Source organism: Taeniopygia guttata, chromosome 5, assembly GCF_048771995.1.
Source record: "Taeniopygia guttata chromosome 5, bTaeGut7.mat, whole genome shotgun sequence".
NCBI classification, from domain to species: Eukaryota; Metazoa; Chordata; class Aves; order Passeriformes; family Estrildidae; genus Taeniopygia; species Taeniopygia guttata.
In genome coordinates, this window is record NC_133030.1 from 30938693 (window position 1) to 30963956 (window position 25264).

At 37.2% G+C, this 25264-nt stretch overlaps 1 protein-coding gene across 2 annotated transcripts in view; it reads left to right on the forward strand.

The window, feature by feature from the left end:
• The window catches only part of COX16 (cytochrome c oxidase assembly factor COX16), a 48549-nt gene that overhangs the window by 1814 nt on the left and 21471 nt on the right, over window positions 1-25264 (forward strand). For both annotated transcript variants that reach the window (XM_072930075.1, XM_012574275.5), the window contains exon 2: window positions 10138-10215. In XM_072930075.1, the coding sequence (XP_072786176.1) occupies window positions 10138-10215 (78 nt within the window). The remainder of the gene's footprint in view (window positions 1-10137; window positions 10216-25264) is intronic.

The following is a 25264-nucleotide window of genomic DNA, read 5'->3' on the forward strand; positions in this document are numbered from 1 at the left end:
TTTTTTAGGTCTGTGGTGCTGTTCTGCCATGGTGCTGTGTGTCCTTTGGCCATCCCCAGTGTTTTTGCAAGATTTTCCATGGGTCATAGCAGGATTTTTAAAGACTGGTTTCTTTGACTTTGCCTAATTTCATTCCTGTTCCTGTTGTGATAGAGCTCTTTCTGCTAGACACAGTATTATATAGAGAAATATCCTATTATAGTTCTTTCCAGGGTTTCATGTCTCCCTGCCTTAAAATTATTCTCCTTTATGAATACTTCAGAATGTTTCTGACTTGCTGCCCAAAGGCTTCCCAGGGAGTAAGAAAAAGGAAAATTCATGCAATTGTTAGTTACCCTGCTGTCTATGGAACTCTGAAGGCAGCTCTGAAGCTGAACAGAATTGTGCTAAAAGATCAATTACAGCAAAAATGGCAGTAAATCTAGGCAAAGAATCAGAAGGAGCGTGCCTTTGCAATCCTTTAAATTCTGCTGAATTTGTTACTAATACTGAAACCAAAGGTTTCTGTTGGATTATTGCATTCTGTACATAATTGCTTTCTCTCTAGACTGATGCAGGACTATTCTTCAGTACTGCTGGACGTTTCATCAGTACCATGTTTGCTTTTTGGGGAAGAAAATAATGAAATGGCTTTCATATCTTGCCTTTTTATACTGCATATTTGAATGAAAAATCCCTGTGCCAAAATTGCTAAGGTTCCAAGGTTAAAGAGATCCTAATTTAAAGAAAATGGCTGACTCATTACACCCCTCACCCCCCAAAATATATCTGTTAAATATTTCTTACTTTTTAGTGTAAGTTATACTGGTAGATTTTAATTTGTTCATTTGGTCTTGGGACTGCTAGAATATTTCAGTGGAGAAATAATTTTCTTGGTTGATCTTTAAACCTCATCCTGACAACAGCTTTCGGAGTAAGATGTGTAAATGGCACTTTTCAGTCATGCTTTCTCTGCTGAAAAAAGTGTTTCTTTGTGAGCACCAACCAAACTGTAGGGGCGAGGACTTAAACTTGCAGGAGACCTTGATTTGTGAATTTTTCAGTAACTTTGTAAACTTTGCAGATACGGTATCTCTGTGTGGCATAAACAGTAAGCTTGCAGGAGATAGTGATGTAACCTGATATGGAATGTCTCAACGGCTTGGATGCGATCAAGTGAGTAGTCCCAAAGCATTTCTGAAGATGGTAACATCTGTGTATATTGTTGGGATGAACCCCAGCAACCTTACAGGTGTGTCTGAAATTTGCTGTTGCAGGAGAGGCTGTGCCCCCTCTGTGGTAACTTGAACATCTTTGTCATCTATATTGACATCTCTATTTGCTATTTTGATTATGGGAACTCTTTCCTAATTACATAAAGCTTAGCTTACAAGTCTTCAGCATTCATGGTTCTATTATAAAAGGGGAGTTTCAGTTTCTACTGCTTTATATTCCACAACCAATTCTACCTGAGCAAAGGGATGTGTCTGTCAGTGTCATATTGCTGCAGTGAAGCTTCTGTAAGATCCTGAGAGAGGAAGGCTCCTTGGCTTGCTGCTGGTGCATCCAGCATCAGAGCTTCCTTATGGGACACAGAACATGTGAGGTCACCTCTCTGGTACAGTTGGAATATTTGAAGTCTACTGGAAGTTATTTCTTTCCAACAGGTTTAAGTGATGACTTAATATCATTAAGGAAACAAGTTTGGATTTCAAAATTACAAAGTAGTAACAAATGTAAAACATATTAAACCCCCCACTATTGTTTCACATGCTCACAGCACTTCCCAAGACTTACCTTTGTGTTTGTGTCTCCACCTGATTCTAGGCGAGGATTTTTCAAACTCTCTAAACTGCAAATTGAATGTATAGATGCAGTTCCAGTTCTGTCAGTATGTTACAAGGAAAAAAATTATGTTCTGGGTATCTGAAGTGACTAACAGAAAGAAAATATAGTCTATGGTTCATTTGATGATTTTTATTGCACACCTAAAATAAGTATATTGCACTGTGTGTGTAGTAATGCAGATTTTCAGATTTGCACTATGTTACAACATTCCCCATGCCTATTGCTGTAGATTTTGACTTAATTTCATTTTTATGGGGTTTTGTGGGGTTTTTTTTCCCCTCACCTTGTAATGACTGCTTTTACAAGTACTTTTCTTCTCTTTCTGGATCTTGTCTTTGGTGTTTTACATGTCATGCCTAGTATTGAAAAAGGAGAAGATACAGGTAGCTTGGAGCAGTGAAAGATTTTGCTATGAATAAATGTTTCTAAAATCTATTTCCACTAGTGATTATATTAGCACAGACCGTACTACAATGCCATCTATGCTGTTGCCTTGGACAGTGCAAGTTTATTTTGATAAACACTTTGTCAAGAGATGCCAAGAACACATGTCATGTACAGGACTAGAAAAAAGGTCAGGTTAGAACAAGTCCCTTACAATGCTGCAGCAATGTGGTCAGTGCTTCTAGGCACCATTAGAGAAGGTCAGTGGCATCTCAGGCTCTCATTAATGAGCCAGTTGTTTTGACAAACAAAACCAAAACAGCTTTTCAAGACATCAGGACATGAAATTCCAGACATCAGGGCATGAAAATCCAAATGTCCATGGATTAGTTTTGTTCACTGGTGTGAAGTCAGGGTCATCTGGGAGCAAGGACTGATGCCCAGAAATGTTTTACAGATATATGAAATGATATTTTGTTTTCCTGTGAGTTACTTAAAGTGAAAGTTTGCAGGGTTAATGGGTTAAATTTTCACAGATTTTTAAAAATTCAACATTTCTAGTTAATTTCATAAAAACCTGCTCAATTTGGAGTCCTGGAGTATGCTAAATACAAGGCACACTTTCCCCCACAGATTCTGGAGGATCTGCCTGTAAAAAGATGATATGAACACTGGAAATACAGATAATTTTTCTTGGGAGTAATCATGATTCTGAGATCTTACTGTTGCTATCAGTGTCTGTAAGTAGGAACTGTTATTACATTATCTTCTGATGCTGATTACTGCAATCAGTATTTTTCACTTTTAGATATGTCTGTTTTTACTAACATCTTTCACATTATTGCCTTGAACAATTCATAATACTGAGTTGCAGGACTTTTATTAATATCTATTACTTCATGTAACTTTACAGTACATTTTTGCATATGCAGAACAGTTCATTTAAATGTTAATACACTTTTTGGAGATAAATAGAAATTAACATTCATCCATGAGAAGATAATTCAGACTTCTAGTATTTGTAGATAAATTGTGATAGCCTGTAAAAGTCACAAGTATTACATTTGGAGCCTAGAGGAGCAATAAAGGCATAACTGTTTTTGGAATGTAAAAGTTGTTGCTCCCAATTAGTGAATAAGAGAGTGTTGTTTTTATATTTCAGTGACTGGTCTTATACATGTTGGGTCTCTAGGCCTATGATGAGATGTGTCTTTGACTTCAGCTGTGCTTCTGCTTTGCCTGTCCTGTTCATCTGTGTGTGCTTGAATCCACAGTGTGGAGCTGTTCCAGACAAAAGCAGCCCTGGAACTCTTAGTGCTCATGTGGAAGCCAGAGTGTCCAGGCTGAATGGGCTTCTGTGGAGTCCCGTTCGTGCAGTCTAAATTAGCTAATTTTCATCTTTCAGTTGACTGTTAGGTCCTAAAACTTCTGAGTTCTTCTTTTAATTCAATGCCTTAAATTTTTCCTTTTCAGTCTTTGAGAACAGTTTTCCAGATATATGTGACAAATAGGTACTCTTTAGTATTTCAGAGTTTCCCTCTGTTTAATTTCAAAACATAAAGGGTGCATTTGCATAATTTAATGCTGTTAATGGACTAATCTGGCACCTGGGGAGTCTGAGGTTCTCTGTTGAGTCTCACAACAGAAAGAGAAGTCCAGACTTGCCTGTTTTCACAGGCAAGTGTGTGTTTAGTCCTGCCCTAGGTCTCCCACTTCTTCAAGGGATTGTGATGGTAAAAGTGTAAGATTCATGTTTATTCTACAGAATGTTTAATCTTCATTCTTTGTCCGGGATTAGCAATAGGGAAATAATACTTATTGTGGTTTCTTTTTATGTTCTTTCATGCAGGTTTCAGTTTGTTGCAGTTTTGATCAGGGCCTAACAAATCACAAGAATATCAGCTTGCCACAAGATGTAAACACTTTCTCATTGTAGTTTACCTTGGCTAGATTTGAACCTGTGAGTTGTGGAAATAATAATTTTAATAAGAAATTGAAATTTTGTTTTTTAGAAGCTTATGGAGAAAATGAAGGTGGTGTTCAGAAACTGCGGCTTGACTACCAGGGCAGACTTGGATTTCAAACAGCTGCAGCGTGAAATTCCTTTGCTGTCTGACCAGCCCAAGCAATATGTAATGCAAAATGACAGTGCTGTGGCTGAAAATGCCCTTTTTTTGCTCATGCTCACATTGAGGAACATGTGGGCTTCTATCTCTTCTGCATTATTCTTAGATTGGTTTCTATTACATGCATTTTATTTGGTTTAAAACCTATTATGAATTGGACATTTCACACAAAATTGTGAATAATAAAATAAGAATAACAGAATAACAAAAGTTTTGTTTTCTCATAAGACATTGAATAGTAAGATTGAAAGGTTATGGATTGGATTTTTTTTTTTTTTTTTTTTTTTTTGTTCTCTGGCCTGTAGCCATTCATATTTGCAATCTTTAAAATCATGGCTTTGAAGATTCTCTTACTGAGCCAATTAACCTGATACCTTGGGCCAAGTTTAATATTCTGCACATTTTTTACATGCTGAGCAAACCACACTCTGATTTATCAGTCAGTAACAATTGGCTCCAGTTTATACCAGCTGCTGTGTCCTGAATGCCAACATGGTATCCATGTGGTCATCTACAGCTGTATTGAATCCATTTTTGAGTTCAGCCATTCTACAATGTGTGCTTCTAGCATATGCATTAAGTCAGAGCATTTGCTTACTTGATGTACCTTTGAATGAAATAACTCTTGATGGATGTGTGGATTTGGTTTCTGTTTTCCCCCAAAGGAGACCTCTGGTGTGAACTTAAAGTTATTTCCATGTTTTGTAGAAAAGAAGTAAAGGTAGACCCTCTTTTTCTTCCATTGATGGTGAGAAAAAAATTTAGTAAGTTTCTGAGAAGGCTTTGCATTGTTTTTCTTTCTTTTCTGCAGTTTCAGTGTTAGAGCAAAGTGCAGGAATGGCTGTGGAAAATAAACTTTTGAGCATTAGAGCTGGCAGAGGGGGGCGCTTCAGGTTAAGATGACTTGCCTGGTCTTTTCTGGGACTGGCAATTTGCCCTGCTACTTTATTTAAGGAAAAGAAAAGAGACTTCAGTCTTCTGGACTGCCAAATTGCCATCTTTCACCAGTCTTGCACTGCACATCTGACAGTTCTTTAAAAAGGCACCCCCAAAACTCTCTTTGCTGTGATCACTGCAAACTAAACTAAAATAATTCTCTGCTGATCTAGTCATGAAGCTCCTGATGAATAGCTGGAGAGTTCCGTAGCAGCAGTCTTGAAGAAGAGGTTAGAAAATTACCATGTTTCTTCTTTGTATACATATCGTAACATTTTCTACCACTGCATGATTTGTGTTGCCAGCACTAAACATTGTGATTTGGTTAATTTAGGGATTTATGACTTTGTAATTATCTCTTTCACAACTGGTACTGTAGTAGGAATGGCTTTCTCTAACAACAGGGATGCCTGTAACTTGGCATTTTGCTGGTACTGCCAGAGAAGCAGTTTTGTATTATTTTGTTAACCCAATGAAGTTAAGTTGGTTGCTTTAGATTATGCAGGAAACTAAAAAAGGGATCTGTTGCCAGTCCTAAGTTCTGCTGTTATGAGTCCTCAATGACCACCCACTGTAGTTGGTGACAAATACAAGTATTTTCCATCATAAGATGTGGTTCAGGGGATCAGTCTGATGCCATCTATAACTGATTGCATAACATGCTTCCCAATGGAGACATGAACAAATAGAATTTTTAAAAGAATGTTATTAAAGAGAATTTTATGTCATTTTTTTACATAAAATGTTTATTGAGGTTGCTGAGTGTATGTGACAGATGGTGCTCTTATGTCACATCCTATCTTTCATTTTGTTTTGGAACATGCAAGTCGTCCATGCATGCATAATTGCATTACAACATTGTAGGGGTTTTTTTGTGTACTCACTGAAACATAAAGGAATAATCCAATGTGGGCTCTTTAATGGGGGTTGTGCTAGCAGTGCTATTAAGCTGTTTGCTTTGGTGTTAAGTGCTGGCAAATTAGTATAAGTTAAACTTCAGGTGTAAAGGAAAAAATGAGAAGTTACTATTATTTCATTAATCTGCTGAGAGCATTCAAGTAATGAGATAGATGATGTTCACTACATAATGTTTTTTTCTCTGCGTTGTGAAGCGAAAAAAGGGAAAAGTTCCCTCGCAATAAAAGAATGCAGGTATATATGAACTTTCCAGCCTGAGTATTCCTCAGATGCTGGTGCCGTAATATTTTATCATGTACATTAAGTATCTGTATGATTCTAAAATTGCAGTGAAAAAAAAATTAATTTTCATTATACGTGACATTGCTTTTCTCCCTTCAGTTAACGGGCGAGTGAACTTGATCCTGACTTCATTAGAATGGCACCAACCTAACTTATATTTATATTGCATCCTGAATAGCTTCTACTGTCTTTTTATGCCTGGACTAGTGGATGGAACATACTGGACTTCACTGTTGCTTTTGGGTTACATTGGGCAAATTTGTACATTGTAGTGCTTTTTAACTGAAGGGTATTTTGCAACGAATGTAGAGATTATCTCTGTTTTACAGCTTGGGGAACTAGAAAACTATGTGAGACATACAGAATATGCAAAGCCAACAAGCCAACAATGGTGCTGGAAATTTTGAGTCTTATCATGCTTCTAATAATTTTGACTGGTGATTCTTGCAGGTTCACTGTTGTCTGTAAATACACCTACTGAAATTAAGGTAGCGAGGGCATCTTCCCTCACACTGCAGCAGAAGAGAAAGGAAACAGTTAAAGCCAAGACTAGTACTTCTACTCCATGCATTGTCAGTCACTTGAGTCCTTTGCTACCTTTAATAATATTACAGTTGCATAAATTCATTTATACCTTCTTTTATTGGCTTTTGAACATAGTTTTCAAAAAGATAATGGACTGAATAGCTGTCCATTGCTGTTCTGACTTGTGTAGATGAATGCAATTCATGCTCAGGGCTGTCAGCTGACTATATTGACATGCTGTTGGTTGATTAAATAAGTGCTGAATATGACTGATTCTGGTCTGGTTTTGCAGTAAAGTCAGACATTATCTTTGGTTCTTTAGCACATTGGTCAAGTGGGCTTGTAAACATATTATTTATATTCTTTGTGTGTATCCTGTACTTTGCAAAACTATTTAATCTTAGTCCTAATCTTCCAGCATTATGTTGCTTAATATTTCAGCAACATTTTTACTCTCTTACAGCATCAATGTGCTTTGTCTCTGATGGTGCTTAACTGGTGTTTCACAGTAAGATAAATCAGCCATTTCAGTGCTGGAAATGTAAAGGCAACTGTATCAGTAATGCCTGATAAGCTAAATGTGCCAACTTGCCAGGCTTGTTATGATGCTTCTGCTGTATGAGGACCAAAGGTACATCACAAACCAAGTGGGATTTTTCCTCTTAGTAGTACCAAGGTGTTGTGAGTAAAACTTCATTGTCAGGCCAAAACCTGAATTCCAAAACAGGAGGTGAGAGGTGTGTGTATCAACTTCTCTACTGTGTGTAGCTGCAAATATAAAATGCACTATGTCATGGATGGTTGCTGGCAAACAAGCAATAGGATGTGATGAGACAAAGTGAGTAGTACGTGACTTACTTCATGCAACAACCTTGCAAAAACTTTATTTTTCATAGTTGCAGTGTACATGACTAAGTTTTAAAGCTAAAGAATGTAACGTTTCCTCTTTAGCTTGCAGCATGGCTTTGTAAGCCAAAGTCTTCCAATTGTTCATATTGCATCGTATAGCAGGATATACTCCATGCACATTTATTGTTGGGCAGCACAGATTAATTTTTAATTGATGTCACAAGTAATTGCTGCATTCTGCCTGGTTTAATAACTGAACATTTCTAGTGCAATTGCTTTTGCCTTGCCATAGACATTCTTTGACAACATACTAATATGAAGAAAAGGCAATAAGCTCTGGTTTGTAACAGCCATAAACTTGTCTATAGCATTTCAGATTTGTGTTTATTAGAACTTAAAGTTTATTAACACAGTGGCTGTAAATTAACATAATACTTGTTAGGAATTAAAGAAGATCAGCTAATGAAAATTTATGGTGAGGTGTCAACCATGTTAAAATTCAATTACGGTCTAATCCTTGAGATTTTTAGCATCGTGTGCTACCGTATCTTCATCAATGTCCAAGCTCTTTTTAACCATTTAGAACACTTTATTTTCTGCTTTCTGTTATTTTTTCTTACCAAAATACTGACACAAGGAAGACATTTTTTTTTCCTACTGAGTATTTTGATGATTCAATATCTGCAAGATCATCATTAATCCCTTGAAACACTTAATGCACAAGTATTATGCCATCCAGTTTTTGGTCATTCATATTTCTATTTGGTGGACCTGGTACCATATGATGATTTTCTGATTGGCTTTCTGAAACCAGTGGTCTGTGACCTAGCAACTGGGTGTTCATATTGCAAAATTTGTGTCTATTTGTTGTTATTATCAGCTAGATTTTAAGGCTTATTGAAAGGGCCAGAAAGAGGCTCTGGAGCCTTTAACTCCTGGCTGTTGATGAAGGGTTTCTTTTTCTTTGGTTAAAGTACATCAGTTTTGGGGTACCAGTCTGTACCTTAACAGCATCTAAGTGTGTGCGTGCAGAGAGTGTTCATGGGGTTGTGAGTAATTTCACCTGCTTGGTGGGAAGTAATGCAGTCCTGCAACTTTGAGAATGAATAAGTGTAGCAGGCAAGTTTTTGTTTCTAATTTCTAATTATTTGTGGCCACAGTGACATGAACTTCCACTTTCTGGAAGAAACATGCACTTTGACTACCTGCACAGCATAATTATAACAATTCTTGGACACAGGCCATTGCTGCAAACCTAATATGTAGTAAGAAATCAGCCAGCAGTGTGTAGAAAACAGCAGTTCAGCAACAGCCTGTAATGAAGGACTGTAATAGCAAAGTTGCACAATGAAAGAGGGTGGTGGTGGTGGGTTTTGTTTGGATTTTTTTCCTACCTTTGCTGAGGTCCATAGAGCTTCCTTGTGCTTCCACCTTCCTTAGATGTGTGTCTCTAGATGTGAAGTCTTTTGGCCTCCTATGCATCTGCATTAACAGAGAACAGCAGACGCTGTGAGGTCAGAGCAGTAGCAAGGGACCTGACTCTTACACAAAGTAGTTAGTTTTCTAACCTAATTTTCAAGTCACTTCTCTTTTTAAAGAATACTTGATCTTTGGATAGTCTATCCTGATCTTTGGATAGTCTATCCATTTCTAATGGCAGTAATACATACAGAGTTTTGTCATATCACTCTGTCATAAGAATAATATAGTGATTTCTTATGTGTGTATGAAGCCCTCCCATTTCTCTCTTAAGCGTCACAGGCATGGAGGAAATTGCAGGATAACTAAGGGGTAATAAAAGGATAGGTGTGCTGGATGTGATTTCTTAGCCTGGGTGATAATATGTTATTGAACTATAGCTACAGTCATGGTCTGTTCAGAAGCTTAATTAGATCTGTTACCCACAGACATCAGAGTAAGTCAGCGTGGCATTGTTACTTCCCCATAGAGTTTGAAAATTTATGAGACTAAAACCTGTGGCAGTGAGGTAAAGGTTCCTTTGCTGCTGTTATGTCAGGAAACCACATGGGGAGGGCAAAGAAGGGGTAAGAGGAGAGGAAGTCCCTGGAGAGTCTGAGTCATGTAGCAGCTGTCTTTGTATGAAGGAGGAAATGTGTGAAATCCAGGCTCAGAGAGTGGAAGAAGGCACCTGTACTTCTTTTCTAAAGTATTCTTTTCTTCAGCTCCTGTTGGAAAAATTGTATAGTCCCTTGGTAAATGAATGGCATCAGTATGCACAAGTGTTCTTTTCCATAACAGTCTAATACATCTGTTTTCATTCTGTTTTCAGCTCTATCTCATTGGAGGATCTTTTGGACTCCGTGAATTTGCTCAGATAAGATACGATGTTCACAAGCTACATGGCAAGGTAGTTTAAATTATTTTCTTTGCTTTTCATTTCCTTATGCCTACATGTGGCTTTCTAAAGAATTGATAGGACAAGCAAACTTGGTGTAGAGGATTTGTCTTTCACTGCTTGGCCCTGAGCTACATCTGAGTCTTACAGGCAGCAAGCAAAGTAGGTGACGATAAAGGGGCCAACATGATGAATCCTTTGCTATGTGTGAAAAACATCAACATAAATAATAGAAACATTTTGTTCCTTTGGTTGATTGTAAATTGCAATTCTGAATCCTGAGAAGGAAGTGCAGCATGTCTAGAAGGAGGTTATTACAAGGGTACTGTATCCAACTTAGACTAAGAAAACTGATGTTTTAAAAGGTTTGGGTTTCAAACAATTCTTGGCAGAGAGCATATAATGTTAGATATTTTCCGGGGCTTGGCTGTGCATTGACCGAGACAAGCAGGTATCTTTGACATTGTGCTGCATCCCGTTCTTTAATCCTTGTGAAGGAAACAGGAGCTAGTTTCTACCCACTGTGTCAGAATATCCTGTATATAAGAAGCCTTTTTTTAAATGAAAACTTTATTTCTGAGAGAAATAGCGTGTTTACTAGTGCTACTTACCCCTCCAAGTGTAACATTAGTTCCAAATTGCATATGAAATGATGTGAAAGGAGTGTGTCAGTTTACAGAAAGTAGTATTGGCTTGCTTTCTCTGGTTTGGTAATACACAGGTCTGCTATTGCAATGCAGAGAGACTTTCTGGTGTCAGAGTTGCTGACTTGCAGGTTGTGCAAAGCTGTTTTAAAGACTCTATGCAACTTAACAGAAAAAAAAGTTGTGCAGGGCTCTGGATACTGTGGCTTTCTACTGTGGTGAAATCTTTGAGATCCTGAGCTGTTGAGAGTTTGGAGGAAAAAACCCTTTGTTTCACCTTAGGCATTTGTAGATCATGTAGATTACTTGAATCATTCCTGGTTGTTCTCTGTGTTGCATACCTGGCTATGGCCTTCCATGCACCGTGTGGCCCACTCCTGCTCAGAACTCTATGGGACAGAACCTGTAGACCAGGGAGAGTAATCTTACAAATCTTTTCTCTAGTGCTGTCTCCTGGGTAGCTTTTTCTCTATCATTTCTAGCCTTTTAGGACCAGTTGGAGCCTTTTAAGTTTTTCTCCAACCAATGGGGATCACAATGGGGCAAAAATTTGCCTGTTGTGTTTCTGTTAGTTTTTGGGTCAGATTCATGCTCAGTGTGACAGCAACCATGGGAAAGCCACTGTTAATAGTTGTGCTAATTCTGGTCTATGTGACTCTTTGTTCCAGCATTTATAATCAAGGGAAGCATTACTGAATTAGTCAGTAATACATGAAAGCTCTGAGTGGAAGCTACTTCAACCTGGAGTTCTTAAACTCTGAAAAGCTAAAAGAGGACTTCTGGTTTATGCTCTAACCAGTATTATTTAATTCTTAAGCATCTCTTTTGTGTTTTCTTTTTATTTTCCTTGCAGTTTTATTCAAAAGTAGATGACATTGAAGTAAGAAACAGTGCAGTATGGGCTCAGAACTAGCAACACCGACTTTGGGCTTGTTTGTAAATGGACAAATCAAAGCAATGTGTTTCATTCATTTCTGTTTCTATGTCTATAAAAACAGAGTTGAAAGCCATTCTAATTCACTAAATAAGACAGCAAAGGAGACTTGAATGTATTATTTTAAAGGATAAAAAATCTAGTTTAAAATGTACATGGAACTCAGGAAAAGAACATTAATATGAGTAATTTAAAAGTGCTGTTAAAATCCTGATGCTTTTCTCTTATAACACAGTTGGAGTATTGTAAATCCTTATCAGAACAGGGACAGATGGACTGGTGCTCTTATTGGGGGGTTGGACAGTTACATGCAAAATGCAATAAGCAATAAAAGAAATAAGATTTTTTTTTTGTTACAGCTTCTCTGTCAGAATAATAAAAATATTTAATTAAATAACAGTTTCAATACAAGGAGCTCAGAAGACTTTCACAGAATTTAAATGAATTAAGCTTCATAGTCTTACTGTCATAAAAAGTAGGATTATTATTTACATTTTACTGCTAAAAAATGGAGGTTGCACAAATCCAAAAGCAGGTTAGGATTTGTAACACCCAAATGCCTGTCTTTTTTGATTATATTTCAAGAATGTGCAAACTCCAGTATGTCACCTTTTGTAAGCGTGATTCCTGAATGTTTTCTTGCTAATTCAACTGCTAAGACGACAAGACTTAAACAATCCTTTTGTGGTAAATCTCTAATACATTTCAAATGCCAAATGAGGATCCTTTGCTTTCAAAAGTACCTGTTCTTTTCCTTTTTCACTCTTAACTTCACACTATGCTTAGAGGGAAACCACGTTAGTAAGCAACTTCTCACTCGCCAGTGATATTCAAAGGCAGCACTGCAGTAGAGCTGCTGCTCTGTAGTCTGTGTTTCAGTGACTGAGGGGCTAGCTTCCACTTTGGATTTTTGTGGCTTAATGAAAAAAGCTGCATTAGTAATAAAGACTATGTTATTGATGTCAAACTGACTTTTGAATAACAATCCCAGATAAAAGTATTAAAATTCAAGAGAAAATGGTGGTTTGGACCTTTGAGGGAGTATGGTTTGGTTGAGGTGCATTGGGCTGGGGTAGCATTAGGGTTGGGAGGGAGACAGAGCCTAGAGCTGTAGGTGGAGTGGGGCTGAGAAAGGAATTGTGTCCTCTTGTTCGTTTGGGTTGTGTGTTGGGATCTTGGACTACAGCTCAGCCAGTGCATAGGACAGAGAGACAAGAGGGTAGAGCTGCAGCTGAAGAGGGGCTGTTAGTATATAAAGAGCAGAGAGTTCATCCATTTAGTTCATCTTTGAATATCAGGGTCTCAGATATGGCCATCTCTCGAAAAGCAAAAAACCAATTTGGCTGCACTTTCATCTTCTCAGGATACCTAGATCAGTCATATTCCCTCAGCACAATGAATATCCTGCATTTAAAGGAGGCTTGCTGAGGCTCTTACTGATGTAATGTTTATTTATGCTACTCAGAATTCTCCTGAAACTAATTGAGGATTTCTCCATTATCCGTTGTTGCCAAAATGTCCATTAATGGAGAAATCATTAGGTTAGGTAATTGTTCACTTTCTGGGAAGAATTTATGCAAATCAAAATTTGTTACAGAAAATCAGGTATGCTTATGGGAAAACCATGTGGAATTAACAAGAGAAGAAATTAGTAGGTATGTACGGGCATTGTTCCAGATGCCTTTATTCATAAATGGAAGACAAGGCTTTTTCTTTGTCTTTCTTCTTGTGTATGTAATTGGAGATATTTTATTTAATTTTTTTTTTTTACTGAAAATGTAATTTCTATTAAATATACAGAAAATGTTTTTTCTACTGTATAACAATCAATTATTTTTATATACTCTGCACCCATTGTTGCCATTCCAGGTGTTTCTGATTCAGATTTAGTTTTGGATATAAGAATCTTGGAACATGGAGTGTGATCTGTCCTGCTGGCTAATAGCTACTGAAGAGAATTGAAGGGAAGTAATATATTAACTACCTGGGAAAGTTTATGCTTTCCTCCCATCAGCAAACCTTTTAGAGGAAGAGAGTTTTTAAGCTCCAAACTGACTCTTTTGAAGAAGTATCATTGCAAGGCAGGTTCTCAGACTTTTGGGTGGGATAGGACTGAATGAGTTCTTCCAGGGTAATGTGCAGCAGAAGCACTTCTAAGAAGGTTGGAAGCTATATGTCAATTTGTTAGGAAACAAAACACTGATTAACCTTTGAAGTCTGCACATATTTCCTGCTGTGGGTTATGTACAACAGTGTTACTTGCTTATCTCTTTACAAGCTATGAAGATCCTGCTCACTTTTTCTTTGTCCTGTGCAAAGTGCAAAATTCTACTCCAAAAGTAGAATTCTGAGAAATACTAATGTTTTCTGTCTTAATGAGGTAGAAAGTATAGGCAGTAAAAAGTCAAAATTATAAAATTTCAATTTCTCCTCTATGAGTTTTCCCCTCAAATCTGTTGTTGTGCATTTAAATATGTATGACTGTTGCATTGCATTCCAGGAGGTAAAATCCAGATGAAAATGAAGTTCCTGACATGTTCTTTCACCATTCACTATGAGCAATAAGCCTGCAAACCCAGAAAGGGTATTAAAGGAATGGTGGTGGTGGTGGGAAGCATACTCGGTAAGCGCTCTAGGAGTGTAAAGCCTGCTTTATGCAGACTGAGGATTGCCTTTAAAATTTCTTAGCTAGTGTTTTTAACCAATTGACTGGCATGTAGCTACCCATGAGGTGATGCTTATTGGCACCTGTAGAGTGTTAGTGTTGTCATTGTGAATCTTCATTTATTGCATATTTGCTTTGTCTTAAGGTACTAGTTCAAGAAATAATGTAGCTTTCATTTTGCAATCCCGGACTTGAATTGAGAAAAAGAGCACATGTGTGTAGAAGATTATTCTGTCCTTTGAAAAGTGAAAGAGAAAAGAAAGTTAACATGATCACTTACGGCACTCTGACTTTTCTGGTTTAGAGCAATTCTCATACTGGGGCTTGACAGTGGTGTAAGCACACTGACTGTCTGGTTGGTTATACTCAGTATTACAGGTTTAGAATATTGCTAGTTGGTCCCTAGTGCTGTTCTTTAACATTGTGTCTTTTATCTCATGTATGGGTGTCAGGAGACCCACAGCAGCCTGTGATTTAAATAACACCCACTGATCTCACTGGAATTTTATATCCATCTTTTTCAGATTCTCTCTTTAAGCTACCTCCTGCACCACAGAGCTCCTCTCTGTCTATCTCACTTTCTTAGTCTGTAGAATATAGGTAATTAATGCTGCTCTACTTTACATAGGAAATAGAAAAGTTAATTAATTCAAATAAAAGGAATTATTTAAATTCATATGAGTATTAAAAAATTTCCTCGGGTGAGATCCATTACTTCAAGTGCTTTGGGTCAGGATGAAATAGCTAGGAAGAAATAGGAGCAGAGAAATGACGAGTTTCCATGAGACTTTATGTGCAGCAAGAACGCATCTGACATTTGCCTCAGAAAAGTGGAGGAAATCAGTCCAGCATTTTCTCATTGTTAGAAGTTTATTGTTAAGAGGTGGTATCTGCCTGTTAGAATGCTTTTTTGTTGCTGTCAAAACATTGCTCTGTTCACACACGTACTGCAATGAGTTTCACACTGTTGAGTCCATATGGTTGCAACTGCAGCAGCACAGTGTTTAAATGAGGTTCAGCATCCACCCAAAAAGGGAATACATCTGCAAGTGACCAAACAAGGCTGTGCCTTGTTGCTGGCTGGCACATTCCTATTGCTGTCCTTCCATAAAGTGCCTCAGGTATGTCTATGGGAGCTGCACATATGGGCATGTCCTGAAGTAGTGCAGTAGAAATTGTCTGTTGGTTATTGCTTCCATTTTACTTGCATATAAAGTCCATCTGGACAGGATTTCTGTGCCCCAGGAGACGTTTGGTTTGTTTCTTCAGTTTGTTTATTTTAGAAAAAAAGAAGCATTTCAGAATAAAATGTAATTTTAATGTTTAGTGTATAAGTTAGTATAGTTTATGAATAATGTCACGTTTCTATATGTCGCATCATTTTTTTGTTTAAATAATATGTTTCGTATGAGATGAAAATTCTAAAACAAAATCACTTAAACCTCTGAATATGTCTATAGTGTTTAAAATTACACAGATCATATGATTTATTTTTACTTAAATTTGTGGAATGCCAATGGATCTTCTCCATCATGACACATACTGCGAGCTACTAGATGACTCTGGTTACTGCAAGCTGACTTGTTTATCTTATTTGAGGACCTGCTTCTGTGTAAAAAAGCAGTATTTGCTCTATTTGAAAGACTACCAAAGATACGAAGAATTTACCTGAAATAAATAGCAAGATGAAAAGGTGTGGTTTTAATTTTCTTCCACAAACTTTTCTATTGACTGAAAACTGCAAGATATACTTACTGTAATTCTTAGTGGATAAGCATCTGTGTTTGAAATCCTATTACACCTTGGTGTTCGCCAAGATCCTCAGTCTGACCAAAACTTGATGGACTTCACCATTTCAAGGAGTAATGTAGATAGGACAAGTCACTGTGATTGGACTGGTCTGGCAAAGTCCACAGTGTTCTAATAACAATTAATGGACTTTACTGCTACCAGCCCAGATTGTCCCCAGATTGTCCCATGCACTCAATTAACTTGTGTGTTCTGCAGGCTTTCTGCTTTATTTTATTCCAAATGGATTTAGATGGATTAAGACTCATCCTCTAGGCTTCCTGGTGTGCAAACACCTCCTTCCAATGTTAAGGTCAATTTAAATTACCGCTGTTAATTCTCAAAAGACTCTAAATGGATTCTTTGTATTATTAAAGATAGGGAAGTGAAATTTCAGTATCTGCTCAGCTAAATCTAAATGTATGTTTGTGGTGCTGTGCACTATGTCAGGGTTTCATCTTGCTCATTTTTCCATTGTCTTAAGTGAAATGCCTAGTTTGAGATAGCTATCCAGGTAGTCCATAAAGGAGGTTTGAGAGGAAATACCTCAACATAGGTTTCATTCAGTTTTAAAGTAGATACTTGGAAATATGTTGTCCTCTTTTGATGGATTGAAAAATAGAGAGATTGAACTTGAGATTTTAATTATTACCCCATTGCAGTGAGACAATTAACTTCCTTAGTGTATGAATATGGTTATATTTTATTTGTGAACAACAGGTGAGATAAACCTCTACCTAACTTCAAAGTGCAGACAATTTATGGTTTTGTATATATCTTTAAGTGGGACTTAGTCTCTCAAGGAATGCCCATGTACAGCTGACTGGAGGAAGAGCCTAAGTAGAGACTTTATGCTTCAAGTCAAAAGTGTAGATGAATAAAAATAGGTGAGATGATGCCTGCCCTAGATACTCTTTTGTTGGAGCTTCATTGGCAAACTAACTGATGTCTTGAAGGTAGAGGAACTCTTATTTAATCTGTTGTTTGTGCCTGAGGCATTCCTGTATTCTGGAGAATCTGATTCCATAGGAGGTTGTCTTAAAAGCCTCCTGCTTGATTTAAGTGTGAACAAAATCAGAATATCTTCATTTGGTGTTTGGTGGAATATTTTGGATGGGAAAGGTATCCTTTGTAAACCTGTCAACCAAGGAATGTAGAATCATTTTAGCATCTGTCACTGAACATGGCATAATAATCAAGTCTTCTCATCTAGCATTTTAGCATTTATTTATTTATAGCTACATCTTCCTGTGTTTAATTAGTTTCAGTAAGCTAATTACACAAGTGCAGCATGGCGCGGAATTGATGTTGGTGATTATTGTTTTCTTCTTTCAATTTTCCTTAAGCAGGTCAGGTTGGCCTGGGTCACAAGTTTAATGATAAACTGGCTAATTTCCTTGTATAAGTAGATTTAGTTGATTTTCAAAGACTGAATGTATTACTGAGCTTGGCCCTAGGTCCTCCAAAAGTTAAGAAAATAATACACTGAAATGTTTGGTGCTATAGAGAATGTGAGAGACATACATTTAGGATTGCTTATAGGTGAGGAAAAAAGGTCTTTGTCAGTCAGTCACCTTTATATCATGAAGCACATTTTACTAAATTAAAGCAGACCTTGCTTTGAGGCATGGCCTGCTTAGTGGGAGGAGTTTAGAATTGTATATTTAGTCAGGCAGATTGGCTCCTTGTTGATAGCTAAACAGGTACCCTTACAGTTTCTACCCTTTGTTTCTATTTGCAGGTGAAATTTGGAACTTGTTACATTTTTCAATCACGTTTCAGAACTATTCAAGGTAGTAATTTCAGTCCTCCCATGTGTCACAAAAATGAAATGGGTAGCAAGAACTTGTCATACCCAGTATTGTGGTGGTACCAGATGTTCAGATGTTTTCTCTCTCAGTTCAGTCCAGTCCGGAAGCATTGTGTGGAAATGAGCTCTTTATGCATGCTATTCTTGAAGATTTTGAGGTTCAGCTGCTAGTGTTCAGTTCACGTTTTTGCATTGATTTCAGCAAAAGCTAATCCGTTTTACTTGAGCTCAAATGACTTCTCTATATTGTCTGTAGAGAGCTGTCTACTGAATCTGCTATGATACCAGACAGAGATGTGTGTTTCGTTTTTCAGACATCCTTTCAGTTTAGTATATAAACCACCATGTTTCTGTAAAAGGCAAAAGCAGAGTTAACTCTGGGATTCAGTATAATTTTTGTTGCCACATTCTGACGCTGACACTGTGTGTATACTTTTGAATGGTTTCCAGTGATTGGATCTGGCTAGACCAGGTGCTTATTGTCACCACAGACAGCTTACAGCACTATAGGATGACTTGGAGTTAAGATATTACCTTGCATTATTGAGCCTTTCATTGATGAATTGCAATATACACTGAAAGTATTAAGAGTTCTTTGTTTTAAACAGAAGCAATTTTTCCATTTTTTACTTGATGGTGGTTCTGTTGTCAAGATTAGATTCAGATGAAGAGAAGGTTATTAAATGGAGAAACTAATTCTGATGCCATTGCAAGTGGAAGTAATTTCAATACATAAAAAGTTGATAGCTTTTAGATATTTACATTTTTATACTACCAAGAATTCTGTTTGTTTTATTTAAATCCTGCCACATTGCCAATATTAATTACTGGTATTTTTGCCTTGCAATTGAAGTGATTACAAGTGTGTAACTTAGCTTCAGGCAGTTTTTAGCCAAAACATAATTTAGTATCCAGCTGTTTTTCCCTCAAGCACCAGAAAACATCTAGCTTTCCAGGCTCATCTTGAGAAGCCAGTAGCTATGATGTCAGCAGATCCCAGTCCCTAAGATTTTCTGGACTTCTAGATCACTACCATTTTTACAAAGGAAATGTTGAAAACCTTTTGCCCAGGCATGTTTCCATTTTAAGTGCAATTTCTGTCTAAATGGACCTTCCCTTTCTTCTCCTTTGTGTTTTGAGGCTTGAAGCCAAATGGTGCTGTTGCAAACTTCAGCTATATGGCAATCTAAACAAGCAGAGCCCAAACTCCATTACAGAGAAGTTGGAGGAATACAGGCTTTTTGGATACTGCTTAGAGAAGAGAGATGACTTGTCTTATTAATAAAATGTATGAATTAAAATACTTTGCATTCATAATTCCTGCTGATTTTAGTAGAATTGTTTTGTTCATGTTCTATGTTAAGCCTTTAAAAGGAAAACCCTTTGCTATTCATGTTTTAAACTTAATTACACCAGATTTTACCATTGTAACTTTCTCTAAAATACCCATTAGAACGCCTGATCCTTTGACAGGCCAACATGTTATTTATTAAAAATAGTGGCAAAATATCCTTTAAAAAAATAGTGTGTGATGTACAAGTGTGTTGCAAAGACTAGTAATTTAAAGTAAAATGATTTGGGAAAGTACAAGCTTTTTCTAAGTACAAGGTATTAGAATATGATTTTTCTTCTTACTATAAAACTTCACTAGTTGTCAGTATGGAAAGTATTTTCCCTTAAATGCAATGGGAACTGTAGAATAAGTGTTAATTTCTTCAACACATGCAGATTTTAAGATGACAGTTATTAGAATTTAGTGGTAATTTATTTGTAGAAATGCATTTTCAGAGCACTGAAAACAATTTTGATAAGTTCACACTGGATTCTAAAAATAGTTTCTGTTCAAAGAGACATTAAAAAGTCAAAATTTGTTTCATTACTCAATAAATTTCTGTAAAAAACCAGATAAGTACTGTAAATTAAAATGATGTTTTAAAACATAATTCAAACAATTTTTAGGGTTAAAAACTGCAGACTTTGGTTTTGTTTTATATTGTTGTCTATTTTCAGTGAGAAAAAAAATTAATGTATATTTTCTTGCTGTTGGTTTCTGGGAACTGGAGTTGTTTGTATGGAGGTAGCAAGCATATTTTCACATAGTTCAAGATAGGACTTAGGCACCAACTTACACAGTTAGAGAAGAAAAAAAATGCAAATGTATTTATAGATGTTTAACTTTAATTAGGGAAAGCATTCCTAATCTCTTAGTGTACTTGTGCATTGCTTTAACTGTGTTATGTGTTTATATTATGTTTGAAGGATCAGGCTATCTCTGTTCCTACGTGAGAAGGTTGATTCTTTGGAGTTCTTTGGGAGCTGGGTTTTTTTGAGCAATTTTTGGTATTATGTTATTGAAGCTTCAGTGCTTTTATTGAAGGTTTAGTCTCCTATGAAATAGACTTTTCCCATTATATTAATTCCTTTGTGTTTCTGAACTGACACACCAAGCGAAAAATAGTGGTTTGGATATTGTACCTTTGGTGCCTTTGGTTTCACTCTGGTTCAAGTGGGCTGCTGCCAGGAACTGTTTAGGGGAGCCTAATTGAACAGCCAGTGAGCAACTGGATACAGGTGTTCCTGCTGATGTACAGAACTAACGAGGACACCCTCTCCAATCCTCTTCTGTCTGCTAGGACAGCACTGAAAAGATCCAGAGGAGATGAGCACGGACTGCTTCCATGCTGCCTTCAGCTGCCAATTCACTATTTCTCTCTTGAAGTTACGTGCTTTGAACAGAAACTTAAGTGACCTTCGTGTTTTTCAGAGCTGCCTCAAAGAGGCTGATTCTGTGCAAAGTTAGGATATGACTAAGGAAGCCATAAGGGGGAAAAAAAACCCTATAAACTACATTTATGCTAGTTTTCCAGCTTGAACTTGCATAGTAGGTACATAACCATTAAAAAGGCATCTTCAAAAAATATCACCAAAAAAAATTGACTATGCTGGAGTTGCATTCGGGGTTGCTTCTAGCTGATAAGTATATTCTGCTTAGAGGGAAAAAGGCTGGGTTTTTTTCCCTAAATACTGGCATCACAAATTTACACCTCTTTCTATACCAAAAGGAACATTTTTTTGTACTGAATTTTACTGTGAAATTAAATTTATGTTAGCATACTCAGAGCCAAGGTTTACAGCACTAATTTGGTATAAATCACATAAATAAATGTGCAACTGAAAATCAAACTGGCTGCGAAAGCATACCAAAATTAATTAAATGATGAGTACTTCCTGCTCAGAACTGAAAATTCTAGAGTCCATTTTAGTTTTGTCGACCTTATGTGGGAGAAATCTAGATATGCTTAAATGTTTGCTGAAGTATGGGACAGTTTGGCCATCATATTAGCCTTTAATTGCATTTCCTGTGACATTATCACATAAAAAGTCTGGTCCAGAGTTTGGGATTGTAGGTCTTTTTTTGATCAATCTAGTAGCAAGTACAAAGTTTGGATTTTGAGAGATCACTGGTGCACCATTTACTGTAACTCTGGGAACTGCTGCTGTAACAACAATTTATATTGCTCCTTTGGAAATGTCTGCATCGATTTCTGTCAGAGGCTGGATGAAATTTTGTTTTGTTTTGTTTAACTGTCTGTATTCTATGCAGATCACAGGAAAAAGTCAAAGGACACAAAGCTAGGGTTTACATCTAATCTTAGCTGTCTCCCCACTGTTTGTGAGTATTCCCATCCAGTCCATATTCTTGGATCGTATCCTATGCAGTATAGAATTCCAGAGTCATGGTGTTGTTTGGGTTGGAAGGGACCTTAAAGATCACCTACTTTCAGCCCCCTACCACTAGACCAGAGCTCAAAGCTCCATCCAACCTGGCTTCAAGCAATTACAGGGATGGGGCATCCACAGCTTCCCTGGCAATGTGTTCCAGTGCCTCACCAGCTGCACAGGGAAAAAGGTAGCCTTATGTTTTTTGTGTATTAAATATTTAAGTTATGTAGTTGAAGGATTGTTGTGAATGAAGTTGCACAAAAATGGTGTGTTTTGCCTTGCCCTTCTCTGTTACCTAAGACTGTCTGCCAAAGAGCTTGGCATAAGTACAACCTTTGTTGTACCTTACAGCCTCTACAAGCTTTGTTCCTTTAATTTCTTAAGTAGAACAGCACTCAGCTTGGCTGTAGTTTACACTGCATTTCCTGAGTCCTGGGATTTATCCTCTCCTGTCTACTGCTTCTCACTATGCTCATAAACCACAACTTAGAATATTTATGACATAGATTTCTGTAGCAATTTAAGGGAGTCTTCTCAAGGAAGATTAAAGCTGACTGATCCACTCAAGATTTCTGATTTTCCATTTAGAGGAGTTAGGCATATGATAAATGTTGTCAAAGAAGATACGCTGTGGGAGAGCTAGAATTGGTGATTATGGTTTACTTTTAAGTTTAAAAAATGGGTGGGGAGAACAAATTGAAAATTTTCATATAAACAGTAATTTTGTGGACTCTCTGTACTGTGGATGCTGCAGGAAAATTGTGTCCCATCAATTCATGCTGGGAGGGGCAGATGCAAAAATGTAAATCTCAATCCTAATTCATGTTCATTAAATTCATGCCACTGTCTTCTCCCACTTCCAAAGCTGAAATCTTTTTCAGTGGGATATTATTTTGTGGAGGACAGGGTCGGAACAGAAACTCATGTTTTAGTAAAAATAACAAGCTAGTTTTAGGGCAGAAATATCTTCTACTGTTTTTCTGGAAATGCTTGCTAGAGGGAAAGTTCCGTAAAACTTTGGCATACAAATATTTGGTCAATACATGCCAGGACACAAGTATACAATGTACTGCACTGACTTATGTGAGAGGAGGCTGTTAAAAGCACAATCCTCTTCTCATGATGTGGCTGTCTCCTGACAGTTTCCTTGTGTAGTAACTGAACCCATCATTTTAGAAGATGTAATATATTAAAATCTTGGTTTGCTCTAAAGCCCACAGCCACAAATAGTACATGGACAAATAAACAGTAATGTTTACAGCATAGAAAGACTGCTTGTGAAGATGGGCTGTTTGAGTTACAGATCCAGGCATATGTGTTCTGTGGACCACTGGGATGTTAGCCTGAAAATGAGAATGTGAGTCAGCTTGGTGGTCCTCTCTGAATGCTCAACAGGAGTGACACTGCTATTCTGTTTTGTGTTCTTGTGTTTAACAGAACCATATAATAATTTGGGTTGGAAGAAACATTCAAAGGTCTTTTAGTCCAACAGTCCTGCAAGGATCAGGGAGATTTTCAATTAGATCAGATTGCTCAGAGCCCCATCCAACCTGACCTTGAATGTTCCCAGAGATGGGGCATTCACCACCTCTCTGGGCCACCTGGGCCAGTGTCTCACTATGCTCATTATAAAAAGCTTATTTCTTATACCTGGTTGAAATCTACCCTCTTTTATTTTAAAACTGCCAGCCCTTCTCTTGTTGCTACGCACTTTGCTAAAAAGTTTGTCTGTCTTTCTTGTTAGCCCCCCTTACTGAAAGGCCACAATCAGGTTTCCCCAAAGCCTTCTCTTCTCCAGAATGAGCAAACCAAGTGTTCTTAGCCTGTCTCCATATGGAGAGGTGTTCCATGCCTCTGAACTTTAAAAGGGGTAGTGATGGTATTCTTTGGGTTCCCTTGTAGAAGGTCTGTCCTTTCCTTATCCTGGAGTTAAAGTTAGTGACATTCACAAATTTCTTAGTTGCTCTCTACCAATATTATTTGTTTCTGAGCCAAAATGAACTGTAGTCAATGAGTATCAATACAAAATTGTTAGCAGAGAATTTTTTTAGTAGCAGCGCTTTTAGGTTTATAACTGCACCAAAAATACTTGTGTCACAAACACTGAGATGAGTATATGTTTTTCACAGGGAACTGCAGGAGTCCCTGGTTTGGCAGGGGCTGCAAGCACCAGTTATTCCTGCTTTGCTGTGTAATGATGCCTCTTGTCTGCACCTCAAGGTGCACCATTTTTAACGCCTAGAAATGCTGCCCAGGTTCTAATTGAAAAACTGAAATGTCAGCCTCAAAATGAGAAGTGTCAGCCTCTTTTCAAAAGTTTCTAGTTACTTACAGGCTCAAGTAGCTGCCTACTAAGATTTCTAAGAATGTTTCTGTGCTTAACCTCTATTACTTTCAGCTGTTAAGAATCTTTTTAAAGTCTTTTTCTTTGGGAACCTTTTGAAGTTAAGTATGGGTAAATCTGAAGGAATGGTGGGAGTGTGAAATGGGACAAAATTCTAATTTGAAACCTGGATTCTTAAACCTTTTCTGAGATATTTCTATATTGCATTTGCCCTGCCCTTTCAATTGATGTAATATGAGATAAGCCTGTATAATGCAAAATATGGAGAATGTTTTATTCATTTTTGCTGCAAGTGCTAAAAAGGAAAAAAAAAACACCCCAGAAAAAGAAAATAAGTAAAGCCTTTAAAAATTGTATTTATAGTATAGGTTTCAAAGCCTTGCAGACAGCATCTCATGCAGGTTGTCTAAATACTTGTATCAAGTATTTCAGTAGTCTTTCAGTAAGAATTTAATGTGAAGTTATGCTGTAATTATACATGCACACATCTTTGAATTCTACATTTAGAGATAAACCCTGAATTTAAATGGATCTTAGAGGAGCAGCTGAGATTTTGCTGAACAAGAAGAGTCCTCTAGTGTAAAGGAATATCTTTTGTGTTCCTTCCTGCCTTCTAAATAGTGGTGGAGAGGACACTGTCAGGCTGCTACAGTATTTGGGCTTTGTCTGCTGCCATCATCATATTTACTAATACAGATTTGTATCCATAATTTAGCTGAAGATCTATTTGCCAGTGCATAGCTGAATACTTCTAGCTCATTTGGCAGTATGTGTTGGCATAGCAGTCATCATGGAAGCAAAATGTATGTTTGTATTTGGATCTTGTGGCAGATGTGTAATACAACAGAGCTACTGCTTTGGCATGGGCACTTTCCTGGCTCTGCCCCCATTTGAAGTGTTCCCTCCTTATGATCTGTGATTGTGGCTCATATTGATATTTAACTGCCTTTTCAGATTGAAAATAGCATTATTCTCTGTTCTTTTATTTTTCTTTTTTCTTTTTTTTCTTTTTTTTTTTTTTTTTTGTTGTTGTTCTTGTGATGTTTCAAAGAGAGCACAGCATCGTACAAACACAGTGGAAACAAAACTTTATAATACACTTTTTCTCAACTCCTATATGGATTCCTAAAACAATTTGTAACCCACCTATCTC